The sequence below is a fragment of the Dasypus novemcinctus genome, chromosome 21 (assembly GCF_030445035.2).
Source record: "Dasypus novemcinctus isolate mDasNov1 chromosome 21, mDasNov1.1.hap2, whole genome shotgun sequence".
Classification (NCBI taxonomy): Eukaryota; Metazoa; Chordata; class Mammalia; order Cingulata; family Dasypodidae; genus Dasypus; species Dasypus novemcinctus.
The window spans coordinates 41933218-41948095 of NC_080693.1; the positions used below are offsets into that span (position 1 = coordinate 41933218).

Below are 14878 nucleotides of genomic sequence, written 5' to 3' on the forward strand. Positions count from 1 at the left end.
GCCAAATGCAAAATAAGTATAAAACCTCATTTTAAAAAGACATTAAATTGTGTATAAATAGACATCACAGAGTTTTGCATGCATTGTATAATTCCATTTGACTCTTGTTACTTGTGTTATTTCTTGTTCATTTTCCACTAGTCATGTTTCAGTATATCCTTTTGGAATTGTATTACATCTTAATTTCTTTTTCCCTGTTGATTTTTATTTCTCTGTGTTTCATTGCCATTTTCCATTTCGCAGATTGTCCCACACCATCTCATTCTACTATAAATGTCTCCCCATCACCTGCCTTTCTTGATGAAGAAGAATTCAGTGACTTTATACAGGGACCTGTTGAATTTCCCACATGTGGGCCTTCTTCCACTTCCCAGCCTTTTCAGTCTTTCCATCTCACCACCCCAGTTGGCCAGTTGCATACACAGAAGGCTGGGACACAGCCTTTCCCTCCAGGTCAGATTTCAGTATCTTTTGCCATACTTGGTGTCCCTGGGCAAATTCCATATTTCTCTACGCTTCAGCCTCACACAGTGTACAGAAAGCAGGTAACCCCTAGTATTATTAATGAAAATGTGCTTAAAATAATCTACAAAAATTTACTTCTACAATATAAGTAGAATAGTACAGTGATGTTAGCAAAGAAACTTGTACATAAATTGTATGAGTGCTGGAGGAATTCACCAAAATAAGACTAGATTTTTAAATTTGGGGGGCCTTATATTCGAGGAACGTGATTTAAAATGTTTGCTCCTAAGTTAGAAGCTATTTAGACCATCTTAGAACTTTAAAAACAAACTGGTTTCTTAAGGAGATTACTCTTTTGTTTGGGAAAGTCACATGTCATTTTCTTAAGAATAAAGAGCCAGGGAAAGCAACTTTTGAAAATTCTTTCTCTGGTTTGATGACAGAATGAGCCCTTGAGGTCAGAGATCCAGGCACTCCCCTTATTATCTGTTTGTCCCTGGACAAGTCTTTAGACATTTTTCTGCCACAGTTTTATCATCTATGAAATAATGAGGGCAGTTGTACGTACTCTATCTTGAGTCATAGTATAGTGCCAGGAGAGATCTTAGGAGATGAGTACTTAATTCTAGCTCTCTCATTTGGCAAATGTGGAAGCAGATCTAAAGATGATGTTACTGGCCAGAGGTCTCCCCAGTAGTTAGTGGAAGTGTCTATGTCTTATGTAGAGCTCCAGGTTCTAAGTTAATGCTCCTTCCACTATACTATTCTACCTACTGTCTCGTAGGATGCTGGAGAATCAAAGTAGATAATATGTCTATTCTCGAAAATCTCTAAAGTCTTTCAAGGCCTACACAGATGTATAATGATTGAATTATTTTAAAAGTTTGCATTATATGTGGCAGGGCCTTCCCTTTTAGGAAATGGGGCTGGAAATGGGTGGTTGAAGAGATGGTAACATGCAGTTGCATACAAATAATCCTTCATACTGTTTGTTTAGGCCTTTCCTTGGAGAAGAAACTCCTAGTATCTTGTGATATAAGTACATCTGGGCAGGAACGTAAATTAACTACTTCTGAAGTTGGGCACAAAACCCTAGGCCCTGTTTCCAGTAAGAGCCATCCCAGTTTAACGGCCAGTTACAGGGGTGCTATAGATGGATGTGTAAGTGGTGCCACCATTGCTGAGACAGAAAAGACTTCAGACCAAAACCTGTCAATTGAAGAGAGTGGTGAGCTCATGAAATGCTCTGCAAAAATTCTTTTAACCAAATGTCGCTTAAATGCTAACATCTTCAGCATTAATCTTCACGTGACTGCTGCGTGATTTTGCTAGTTGAAATCTTGCTTAAAATATAATGCATTCCTTTCTCTAATTAACCATTAAGATTTTGCTCTGAATTCTTTCAACACGCTTATTCCTTTTTAAAAAGTGATTTTGATAACCGGTTTTCTTAATCGAAATCATTCCTGCTTTAAATTTTCCTTCCCTCTTATTTTATAAAAGCTGTCTCCCCCCTCCCCTCATAATTTCTGTTCTTCCATAAAGGTTAAGAAGTTAAAATTATAACTTGAAAAGTCACCAAGGAGAATGTAGTTTTGCTCTCCCTGAAATAAATCATATGCCTACTGCCTAATAGATTCAAAATTTTTAAACTCACCTTGCAGAGAGAAATTAGAATGTGGGCAGCCTGGGAGACAAACTTTTGGAGGATATTTTACTGGACAAGAATTTATTGTAGGGGAGCGGATGTGGCTCAAGCAGTTGAGTGCCTGCTTCAAACACGGGTGGTCCCAGGTTCAGTCCCTGGTGCCTCCTAAAAAAAAAACAACAACAAGGAAACAAATGACAAAACCAACTCCAGGGAGTGGATGTGGCTCTTGTTGAATGCCAGCTTCCCACACATGAGGTCCCAGGTTTATTACCCAGCTTCGGTACCTCAAAAAAAAAAAAAAACCCGAACACACACGAAAACCCAAAACAAAACAAAAAAAATAATTTATTGTGTTGTGCTTTGAAAAACAAAACTAAGCATCTAAGACAAAAGTATTATATTCAAGTTTAAAAAAATCAGACTTCGAAAAGAAGCAGTATTGTATTAAAAGCTGTAGGTAAAGCTTGGACAACTAAATTTTTATATATATAATTTTTTAACTACTGTCTATCATATGTTTAAATTGTAATGCATATGAGATGGTGCAAGCTTCATGATTCAGAATACTGAGTTGGTACATTTTATTTTTTCTTTACTCTTTAGGACATAGTTAATGTACAAGATTTGTTTAGAAACCAAATATTTTAGTTATATTGGTGACTTTTTTTTCCTTTAGGGCCTCCAATCAGTGCTCTTCTTAATAAAAAACCACTAGTGTGATTTTCCCCATCTTCCACAGACATTATGTGCATTAGATAATGTTCCTTATCTTTTAGGTGTGGGAGTATTTCCTTCACAGGATCCTGTTCAGTCCAGAATGCCTCCTTGGATTTACAATGAGAGTTTGGTTCCAGGTAAAAAAAAACACTGTAGTAGATATAAAATTGTAAATATTTTCTGTCATAATTACAAAATATGCAAAAGGAATTGTAACTTACCCTTTTATGACTTGTCATGTGATACTATATGAAGTAAAAGATAAGGTGAGAGAAGTGGATGTGGCTCAAGTATTTGGGTGCCTGCCTAACACATGGGAGGTCCTCAGTTCGGTTCCCAGTACCTCCTAGAGAGGATGAGCAAGACAGCAAGCTGGCACGACAGGCTGGCACAATAAGCCAATGTGACAAGATGATGCAACAAGAGACACAGAGAGGAAACACAATGAGGGGCACAACAAAGCAGGGAGCGGAGGTGGCCCAAGCAATTGAGCACCTCTCCCACATGGGAGGTCCTGGGTTTAGTTCCCAGTGCCTCCTAAAGAGAAGATGAGCAGACTCAGAGAGTGCACAATGAATGGACACAGAGAGCAAACAGCAAACAGTGAACACAAACAATGAGAGTAGAAATAAATAGATAAAATCTTAAAAAAAAAAAATTCTGTGTTAAAAAAAAGATCAGGTGGCATCTTTTTCTATACTGGAAAGTGGTGTTTACTTTTTTCTTTGTATATACTATTGCTGCTAAGCCAAAAAAATCACTAAGGTATATATTTTGTGATGTTACCGAATTTAATGTAAGGAAATAGTCTTTTAAATCAAATGATGTGCATAGAATAATGACTATACAGGAGCATATACTAATCAGTTTTAATATATCTAATTCACTGTACTTTGTCAAACCTTTGGAAACAAAAGATAACTTTCATTAGATCTTCAGTTTTCTAAGTTGGCCATAGACTAAAGTTCTTTCTTCTTGTTAGTTAACAAAAACTCATGCAAGATTCCTATTGCTGAGCTCCTTTTTGGAAGAAACCACTAAACTAGGGTTGTCAATTTACAAATAAACATATAGGATACTCCCAGTTAAATTTGAATTCAGATAAACAACATATTTTATGTGTCATCTCTACCACTGAAAACCTTTCCCACTTTGTCCTTTGGAAGCCCCATTTTATTGTGACAAACTCTCCAACTTGTCTGTTCCTGTTTTCAAACACTTATTCTGCTTCCTCACCTTAACTGAAACCAGGTCTTTCTCTGAAGGCTCTATTTCCATAGCACCTTTCCCTCTGGTGTTTGCTTTCATGGCCTCTGTTCCATTGCGCCAGGAGAGAGAGTATAATTCTTCCTTCTAATTGCTATTTTCATACTGTTCCCATCGTTGTTACTCTTTACTTTCTTCTCTTTTAAAATTCATAGCAGCTGGTTATTACCACCTCTAACTTATTGTCATTACAAACTACTGATGAATTATAAGACTTTCTCTTACTTTCAGTCCTAAATCTTTAGGACCAAGCTGTAACTTCTCTTCTGAGCTTCAGACCTAATTGTCTACCGGATATTTCCACTTGGATATTTTATAGCAATTCAAACCCTGTTATGGTTAGATTAGAAATGGTCTATTAAAGCAGTTTGGTCTAATATTATGCTTGTATAGTAACAGCAACACCAACAAAAACATGAATCACTTGTAATGTGTTTACATTTGTAAACTGGTCTTTTCTTTCACAGATACCTATAAGAAAATTTTAGAAACCACAATGACTCCAACTGGAATAGATACTGCTAAACTTTATCCCATTCTGATGGCATCTGGACTTCCCAGGGAAACTCTTGGACAGATATGGGCCTTAGCTAATCGAACTACACCTGGCAAACTTACTAAAGAAGAACTTTATACTGTTCTGGCCATGATAGCTATAACACAGGTAGATGGTGTTTCTTAAGGTAGAACATATAACTTCTCAATATAAACTGAAAGAAAATGAAACCTTTATTCAGTATAACAGTGTAGAACTCCTTGCACATTACAGTTTGGATCATTTTCAGGAGGTTGTACTTTAAAAATGTATAATTTCTATGAGGCACATACTTGGAAAATATTCTTTTGTTTAAAGACTGTTTAATATAGTAACATTCTCTGACCTAGCTGAATCCTTTCTAACTTGAAAGTTAATAATAAATGAAATTATTCTCTCTGTCCTTAGAAGTACTTGTTTAAAATTCTTCAGGTATAAAGTATTCTCGGTCTGGTAGCAGTTTTCCCCATATTACAAAATGATTTTGATTGATTTAGTTAGAGAATTAACCAAAATTGTCAGAGAGGGAAATGTCAGAACTAATACGTGTTGGCAATTTCTTTTTCTTTTTCTTTTTTTGCATTAACTTGTTACTTTTTTCTTGTATCAAGTTTGTGAGTTCTGGAAGAGTCAGTATAGAAAAATAGCAAGGGTACAGATTTTACATGTAGGTCTCTGCTAGATTTAGACTGCATATAGTTTGCAGTCTCCTAAAATGTTTTCATTTTCCCATTTTCCTACTGATCTGTGTAGAGGGGGGTTCCTGCGGTGAGTCCTGATGCTTTAAACCAGTTCCCGGCGGCTCCTGTTCCAACTCTAAGTGGCTTTCCTGTGACTCTGCCTACCCCAGTGAGTCAGCCACCTGTGATGCCTTCAGGCCCCGCAGGCTCCATGCCCCTCAACCTTGGACAGCCGGTCATGGGCATTAACCTCGTTGGACCAGTGGGTGGAGCTGTAGTCCAGCCCGCCAGTGGCTTCTTGCCTACTTACCCTGTAAACCAGGTAAATGGAACAGCTGTGCAAGATATTCCAAATAATCACTGAGAGTAAATCTGGGTGCCTTTTTTGCCAGGGATGCTTAGAAAAGTTTGGTGGATCGTGGTGGACCCTTAGGTGAATAATAAGTATTAGAACAACACAAATTTAATTTTTCATTATTTAAAAACCTGAAGATATTTATTAAACCTTAAGATATTTGAATTCTGCTGTGCAGCGTTGGTGGTATAGTGGTGAGCATAGCTGCCTTCCAAGATATTTGAATTTTAGCTAAAGATGTATAATTCTTAAGCATATATACATTTTAAACTTCGAACATAATAAAGTCATAGGCTGTGTGTTTTGAGGAAACTGCTAAATCTGAAGTTAAAATATCCTAATTTATTTTATACTTCTCAGATTAGAAAAAAAAATTTTTTTTAATTATAATATGTAGTGCCAGATGTCCATATCTCTTGATCTAGTGGTTATACTGTTAGGAATCTATTCCACAGAAATAGTAACTCAAATTAGCAAAGGCATACAAGTTTTTATGTTTGTGAGAATAAAAAATTAGAAACAGCTAAATGTTCAACAGAAGAAGAAATAATAAATTTTAATTCATCCATACAGTGGTAAACTATTTTGATCATTAAAATTAATGAGATAGATCCACATGTACCGCCTGGAAAGATGTCCATGTAATAGAATTACTTTTTTTTTTTTAATGCAGAACAATATATGTTGTATATACTCATTTATCTATAAAACAAACTGTTAACAGTACTTACCTCTGGAGGGTGGGAGAAGTCAGTGTCCACTATTTACTTTATACATGTATGTAATTGGTTACAACAAACTTGTATCACTTTTGTAATTTATAAACATCTATAAAATTTTCTTTAAAAATGCAGGTTTTCAGGAACCCAAGAGGTATGATTTAGCTATGTAAAAATTGGTAGAGTAGTTCTTTATAACAGTCTTTTATCATTTGTAGCAGAGGGTATCTAAAACTAGAAAACAGGATTCCTTCCTTAAGTATTTGAGTTGATGTGCTATATAGAAAGTATTCTTCTGAAATTAGGTAGTTGTACCTAAATTAGGAAATTTAAAATTCAGTCTTTGGGGCTGGCCACTGGGGATTTGTTAACTATTTTAGCAGTTTGATGGTTTTCCTATTTAAATGTCGTCTATAAACCTAGGTGATAAAACCAGAAGAAGATGATTTCCAAGATTTTCAAGATGCTTCAAAGTCAGGATCCCTTGATGACTCATTCACTGATTTCCAAGAGTTGCCTGCTTCTTCAAAAGTAAATAATTCCCAGCATGGAAACAGGTAGAAAAGAGCTGAATATATTTTAACACTGTATTTAATAATTTAAAAAGAGTCATTCATCCACAATGACAAGACTAAATATAAGAGAAACTAAGACTCCTTTCTCTAATGCTTTCCTTGATTAACCCTTATTCATATTTCATTTTTTGGATTTCTTTCCCCTTTGCATATCTTAAACTTCAACTCCTCCTACCATTTCCTCCTAGTACATACCCAGTACAGTTTTTTTTCCCTGAGCTAAACCTGATTTATTATAGCTGAGTACACCTGTGCAGTGATGTATTCACAATCTTATATTAGGTCCAGGTCGTCAACTGTTGAAAAATTTTCTGGCTGGAGCATATAATTTGGTATTTCTTTAATATAATTTACTGTTGATTTTCCACAGAAATCATACTTCAGAAATATAAATGGTTATTCATTTCTTATGTATGTTGAGATCAGTGACTTTTGGCCTTCAGATTTCTGTTACTTTGTTTACATAGACAGCTGCATAAACATTTCTCTAATGTTTTATGTGCTGGCTTAATTTACAGGTACAGTAACTGATTCAGTATGTTATGTTGATACCTTTGCATCTCAATTTTTAAAATGTATTTATGATACTTCTTTCATAGAGTGGAATACACTGGACTTGGAGTAAGCAGTATGAATTTCTTTGATTTAATTTTTCAACTTCTTTCTGTCAGGATACATATTTCATTTCTGTTATGCTCCTGTTTATGAAATGTCATTCATGTCTTCCATTTCAACCATTTGATTTACTTACTCAGTACATCCTGCAAATCACAGTAACAAGAACTTGGGTAGACATTATCATTATGAGAATTACAAATAGAGAAAGAGATTTTTCTCCTAATTTTAAGAATACGTCAAACACATGTAAGTAATATATTTACATAAGGAACTTATGAGGAATGTAATTTCTAAGGCCTCTCCACCAGCACATTTATTGTTAACCTTATAGACCCATAATGATGTTTCTATCCCAGATCTATCTTTGAGCAAAATTAATATGTTCTGCTAAGTAGGCATCCCTATATAAATAACCCAAGGCATCTCAAATTCACTGCATACAATTAAACTCCTTGTTTTTCTACTCAAAGCTAAATAAAAATGTGTTAAATCATTGTTCCCTGCCTTCATGAATTGTATTACCATGTCCAGTCACCAAATCAGAAAAATGTATTTTATCTTTGGCTCTTTCCTCTCTCCTTACCAAAATCATCTGTTTGCTCTCCATGGTGTGGAACGAAGCCATGAAAATATTATGCTCATGACTGATAATCCATGCTCATTCTTCATTTATTCACTTATGAAATATTTATTTAGCATCTTCTGTATGCCAGACATTGGCGTTGGCAGCAGAAATACAGAAGCAAAAAACACAGCTCCAGTTCTAATGAAGCTTAGTTTCATCTGGGTATTTATGTTATCTGATAAGATGCATTATGATTGTATATTAGGATCGAGTTTAACTGTGTATATAGTGAATTCCCTAGTTTATGATAACTTACATTCTGTATTCCATACTGTGAATTTAAGAGATTTGTTACGAATAGCTAAGCCTAGGTGAGATTGTTAGCAGAACGCTCTGGGTTTCTAGGTTCTTTGGCTATGTCACATAAAGGAATTTAAGGACATGCCATAGGGTAGGCAAGGGAGTAAAGAGTTTATTGAGAAATGAGAGAAAAGAAAAAAGTACACACCCCAGACATGGGTGTGGGCATGCTACAGGGTGAGCTGCATACCCCCTCTCTAGGGGTTTCTGGTTTTATTGGCTATCATTGCAGGGTTAGGGTTTATATTGATTAGAGTATTTAGGACAAGGCAGGGGAACTTTATTGGGTAGTTTGATTTTTATGGGCTGCTGTCTGGTGGTGATTGGTTCCTGTATTGCTCCAAGGTAAAGCCTGAGTTGTTTGAAGGTAATTGGCCTCTGACCAACTGTCCTTTAGCCCTGCTGGAGGTTGCTACATGAGAGGCTTATGAAAATAGGTGGATAGTATGGGAATTTCTTGTTTTTCCTTCTTTCTGTTGGGTGGATGCTGCAAGCTGCATTCCCATAGCTTGTTTGTGCACTTTAGCATGCACAAGCTGCTAGAACTGCTTCCATAGCTAATGGGTGAATGCTGCAAGTTGCCTCCTGCTAATTTGCCTACGTGAGTTCAGCTGGATGTTGCTTCAGTCTTTTCTACTGGGTGGTGTTTGTATGGAAATTTATTGGGTTTTTCACCTCTCCTCCTTAGGTCCCTATTCTGTCCTGCCTCAAGACTACTTTCAGCAATGTTTTAAGCAAAAAAATGGGAAGTATCTGTTAGAGAAGATGAAAAAGCAAGTAAGGTGTTAGAAGTAGTTGGAAGTGAAGAGCATTGTTAGTCTGTGAGAAAATGACATTAGTTGAGGGTGGCACCAGTTGTGGGATGCCTTATGATTTGTACCATAATGCCGAAAGCATTTTAGAAACTAGAAGTAGCATGAGGAATGTGATTCTTGCTATTGCATGTGGGATAAATTCAGCTGCTAAGCAATCCTGTTGTGATTACTATGATGAGAGGTACTCTGGGTTTAGATGTATAGACACTGAAAAATATGTATCTGAGATATCAGTTGGGCTCTGTTGTATTGGATGTCAGAGTCAAAGGGAAGAGAGCAATTAAACTTAACGTAAAAGGCATGAAAGGGGGTCTGGAAGACAGCAATATCATTTATCCATTCAGAAAATACTACTGAATGTGTCACTGGGACTCTAGAATAGTAAACAAAACAGACATGGAACCTTGAGATAGAAATTTCAAAAAGGGTTAAGATGTAGGGATTGGTTAGTTTGTATTATTTTGCTGAGATTGAAACATTCCTTTTTAAATGTGTATATTTAGCAGGGTAGGCACCTTGGTAAAACCATCTACCACAGTCACATTATATGATTGTGAAACATAAATGGATTTACTAGAGAAAAAGTGAAATATTTATTTTTGATGGCTGAATTCTCTCTCTGAAGTTTTACCTTTCAGTTGAGTCCAGTCTCTTAAATTTTAAAACAATATGCCCCCTCACTTGAGTGACCTTTTATTAGGGTTAAAGAGCAGAAATAACTGTTTCATGTTTGAAGTAGATAATGACGTATGTATAACTGGCATAAACATTTCCATGGTAATTACAGTGGTTTCTTTAATAATAATTTCAGAGAAAGAACTAGAATGAATTATTCATTTCCAATATGCGTAAATTTACTGTCTGAGTCATAGCTGTTTTTGAATGGAATTTTATTTCATTGACTTCAATCAACAGTGCTTAATTTTCTTGAAGATGCTCTTCTTTTTTCCAATCCCATGAATATAATCATAAAGTTAATAATATTCAATTAAATGTCAGACTTAGTAGAAATATTTTATCCGTTTGAAACATGAGCTTTTAAAAGAGTAGATGGGGAGTGGATGTAGCTCAGTGGTTGAGGTCCTGCTTCCCATGTATGAGGTCCTGGGTTCAATCCCCAGTACCTCCTGAAAAAAAGAAAAAAAAAGACTAGCTAAAGTTGGTGAGCCATGAAAAACAAATGGATCATTCAGTTTTGTGGATTTTTGCTAAGGCAATTACCTTTATTTCTATGCAATAGTCTGTATAATAAGCTGGAGTTTAATTACTTATAGAACTTTTTAAAAATCTACCTATAACATATAGATGGCTATAATGTATAGATGCTGCATCTGTCAAAATCAAGTATGTGGCAGCTGTTTGGTAGTGATATGAAATTAAATTATACCTCCACTGTAATATTTGATTGCACTAAGTCCTAAAGTACTGTGGGTCCCATTAGCATGCATGTGCGGAGCCCCCCCCCCCTTTTTTTTTTTTACCTTGCTTGTAGGCCACTGATAAGAAGATTTAAATGACTGAAAAGATTTTTGCTTCAGGGCAAAGAACGCAATAGAAATCCATTTCTATAACTTGCCTGTGTGGTATTGAATGACACTAGTGGTGAAATGTAGCCATTCATATGTAAAGGTTGCTCTTTCTGGGAGCTGCCTGGGTCTGATAAGGAAAAAAAAAAAAAGCAATGCTTTTATAATATGTAGTTAAGCCTTCCAAGAATTACCCATATAGATACCACTCATTATGCTATTTTTTCATCCAGTGAAAAATATGTTCACAGGCAAAAGTATCTTTATCTAATTTTGAAGTGATTGTTGTTTTGCTACAGAGGTAGCTTCTGGAACCACTGATGTGATCCTTGGGAAAATGCAAATTGTATAAACTCAGCTGCTTCATACCAAATGTGTGAACTTCTGCCAGTAAGCAATGCAAGATGATCAAAAGGAGAACAATTTATATCTTGGCTTGAACAGCATTTCATAATTAGATTTTTATCTTTACTATTCTACATCTGTAGAATACCAATTTTAGAGAATAATTTATTTTAAGTAAATTATTTCAAATAATTTCTTTAAAATATGGTTTCTTTCTCAGATTGAGTGTACGTATTTGGAGCAGTTCACTTTTGCAGTTTTGTGGGCCTTAAGTTAAAAATTCTGGAGGTCACCATTCTATGATAACCAATTCCCAGTGTCATTCCAAACTTCATTATTTTGACTTAAAAGAGATGGTTAGATATTCGGTGTGGATCAGACCCTTCTTGAGTTAATCAAGAAAACTGTTATTGCTTGGGTGTTGTTTTAATATATAATTTTGTGTGTATGTGTGTAAATGACATTGTTTTACTCATCTGTGGTGTGTATATACAGTTTCTAAGTTTTGAAGCAAAGAGCCATGAGTTTTAGCTTAGGTACCTGTCTGCCATTTAAATTTAAGTTCCTATTGATGAAAGGGGAAGGATTTAATGTTCTAGACATTAAGAAATGTTTCTTTTTCCCTTTTAGTGCCTCTTCTTTGTTGAAACCACTTCCTGGAGCTAAAGCACTGGCTTCAATGGATAAATATGCTGTATTTAAAGGAATTGCAGCTGACAAGTCCTCCGAAAATACAGTTCCACTTGGAGGTAAAAACAGTTCATAATTCATCATTCTGGGAATGTAACATTTAGCTGTTTTGTGAGTCTTTGTCTTTAATGAAGGCCTTTTATGTTAAATGTGTTAAGTGCATGTTAAGTGTGCTTGACAAAGCCACTCTGCCTTATTGACTTCCTTGAATTGTGATCTCAAGGTTCCTAACGTTAATTGAGTTTTTGTCTTCTTATCGTAGAGCCTGGTGATAAATATAGTGCTTTCAGAGAACTGGAACAGACAGTAGAGAGTAAATCTTTGGGTAAGTTTTTGATTCCTTAATAAAGAAAAGAGATTTTTGATGATTCTTTCAGTGACACTCCTGAACATTCCTTTCTTTTATTGTGTATGCTTTAAGGACAAAAAAACTGAAAGGGTAAAAAATATGGTATAGTAGTGATTATTATGATTAATATTCAAATTGCAAATATTTTAATTAAAAAACCTTCATGGGTACCTACTATGTTTAGTAAATATTGTGATAAGTACTGAGTGGGGAATTATCCTATAGTAGAGGGATAAGACTTACTTTTCTGTGACTCTGTAAATTACAAAAAATCAAACTGTGGTTAGATTATTTGGAATTGATTTCTAAATGGGTGCAGTTTCCTTGGCAGATAGTACATTTCCTTTTACTGGGAGCCTTCAAACCAGGTTATATTCCTTTATGAAAAGGAGGGCTGTGGCAACTTTTGATTATTGTAGGTGAATTCAGAGTTGTTCAACAAGACTTGAACTGTGGACTGTGTACAAGACAGCAGCTAGTCATTTACTTTTCAAGATTTTCAAGATTGGCTGCAATTTAATGAAAAAGATGAAGTGTATATATGTGGTTCCCATCTTTGATAGAACAGCTTAAATAGAGTGGAAGGGAATACAAAATGATTATTTGAGAGCTATATATGTAAAGATTGGAAGTTATGTTTCTGGTTAAATCCCATCATAAATATGTTTAAAGTTTAGGTAATGCATAGATCAAGTGATGTCTTCCAAAGTTTAACTGTCCATGCTATAAAATGTGTATACACTAATGAGGATTTCCTTCTGCAAACATTATCACATTCTACCTTTATGTATTGAATTCTCAAACTTGGAACATCCTTTGATAATCATTTATTTCCATCCTTGTGCCCAGAAAGTCAGGTAGGTGTGGTAGAAACTGTGTACTGCTTAAATATCTAAAATGAGAAATCCATACCTCTTCTAGGAATATCAATCTCTTAGAGTTCTTAGGTTCTAGAAATGTTTCCTTGTGTTTCATCTGAGCCTTTCAGATGTAGTCATTCTTTCCTCCAAAGTGCCTATGTCAGGCATAAGGAGTACAAAGATAAGCCCTACAGGAACTTTTGGCTTATTAAGTTTTTGTTTACTCTTATCAATGCTTTCATCAGCTCTTGGGCTTAAGCAAGTTAGTAGTAATGAGCATGGTTGAATATCAAGGTTCTTTGTAAATTTGGTACTAATGAGTATATATGTATTTTATTCCTGTGAAGGACAGTGGGGGAAAACAATGGTGCTACAAAATGAAAGCAGTACCTTACTCATCCCTATATTAACAGCGTCCTAGATTGTTGTTGTTGTATTTGTTTGCTTGCTTTCATTCCTATCTTAATTGTAACTATCAGGCCTTCCAAGCAGAGATGCCAGCTTTGCTTCATTTTAGGATTACTCCTTGGGGAATGATATCTTTTTAATAGTCTTATTAAAAACACATTGGCCTGACTTCATCAAAGTATGTAAAGACTTTATCCTAGAATTTATGAAGAATTATATAGTATTGTGTTCAAAGCTGTGGGTTTCTTAGGTTAATAAATGACAGTTTAATAGTATTTTTTCTACCCCTTTAGATTAATTTATTTGCTAAAATTTCCCTTTGTTTTGTACTTGTAAACCTACCCATTTTTATTTCTTTTTAACCCTTTAATCCAGCTTACATTTCTAATGGAAAAGTTTGCAATTCATCAGTAAGTTTAGTTTGCTGTGGTAATTTCTTTTTAAAAATAACAAAGCAAAACTTGTCAATTTCACAGATATATCAAAACAGCACATCAAAAACTGAGTATGTGATAAAATTGGATGCTTATTATCCTTTTGTTTACAGAAATAATGTAGATGTAATCAGTGGATACATTTGCTTAAAATTCTGGGGTGGGGGAATAGATGTGGCTCAAGCAGTTGAACTCCTGCTTCCCACATGGGAGGTTCCAGGTTCGGTTTCTGATGCCTCCTAAAATAAAAACATAAACAAATAACAAGCATACCAAATGATAAAACCAACTCAAGGGAACTGATGTGGCTCAGTGGTTGAGTGGTCTGTCCATTTGTGAAATTGACTTCAGACTTCTTAGTGGTATGTCTTTAAAACATAAACAACAGAAAATCTGAATGCTATTCCTCTCTTTCTAAAATTTCTCTAACAATAATATTAATGGATTTCTCTGTGTTGATAAATTATGCTAGTGAATTGGTTTAAAGACCATGGATAAGAAGGAAAAAATCAGCTTCTACTGTTTCCCATGCTTTTTTCATTTGATATATCAAAGTATACATCAATATATTTTATTCCATTTGATATATCAAAATATAGATCAATATATTGTGTTAAAAGCATATATATTTCATATGCCAATTTTAAGAATTAGATTTTGGTTTTAAACACATCTGTATGGCTCATATGTTAACTCACTTTTAGGGGAAAAATAGAATTTTTCAAAGTGGGTGAGGAAATTAAAGCTGGAATTTTAATTTATAGATCTCTAGAAAGGCAGTCATATTGTTAAATAATAAGTGATGTTAGTGTAGCTGTGTTTAGCATATCTCTGAGTTTCTTTGCCTGGTATGCCCTAGTGGCTTTTATGGAAGACTTGAGCAAAGTGTTATATACATCCTGCATATTTCCATACAGGATTTCTCATACTTCATTGACACCACTG

At 35.1% G+C, this 14878-nt stretch overlaps 1 protein-coding gene across 18 annotated transcripts in view; it reads left to right on the forward strand.

Annotated features, from left to right (window-relative positions):
- Window positions 1-14878, forward strand: part of SYNRG (synergin gamma) — a 119965-nt gene that overhangs the window by 29969 nt on the left and 75118 nt on the right. For 9 of the 18 annotated variants that reach the window (XR_011646835.1, XR_011646834.1, XR_011646833.1 and 6 more), the window contains exons 7-14: window positions 244-453; window positions 1463-1693; window positions 2893-2970; window positions 4567-4763; window positions 5388-5636; window positions 6812-6945; window positions 11823-11941; window positions 12145-12207. Coding sequence is in view for 12 of the 18 variants with exons in the window: in XM_058283188.2 (XP_058139171.1) it covers window positions 244-453; window positions 1463-1693; window positions 2893-2970; window positions 4567-4763; window positions 5388-5636; window positions 6812-6945; window positions 11823-11941; window positions 12145-12207 (1281 nt within the window). In the remaining 6 variants the exon portion in view is untranslated. The remainder of the gene's footprint in view (window positions 1-243; window positions 454-1462; window positions 1694-2892; window positions 2971-4566; window positions 4764-5387; window positions 5637-6811; window positions 6946-11822; window positions 11942-12144; window positions 12208-14878) is intronic. The other 9 variants (XR_011646837.1, XR_011646836.1, XR_011646838.1 and 6 more) reach the window with 1 other exon arrangement.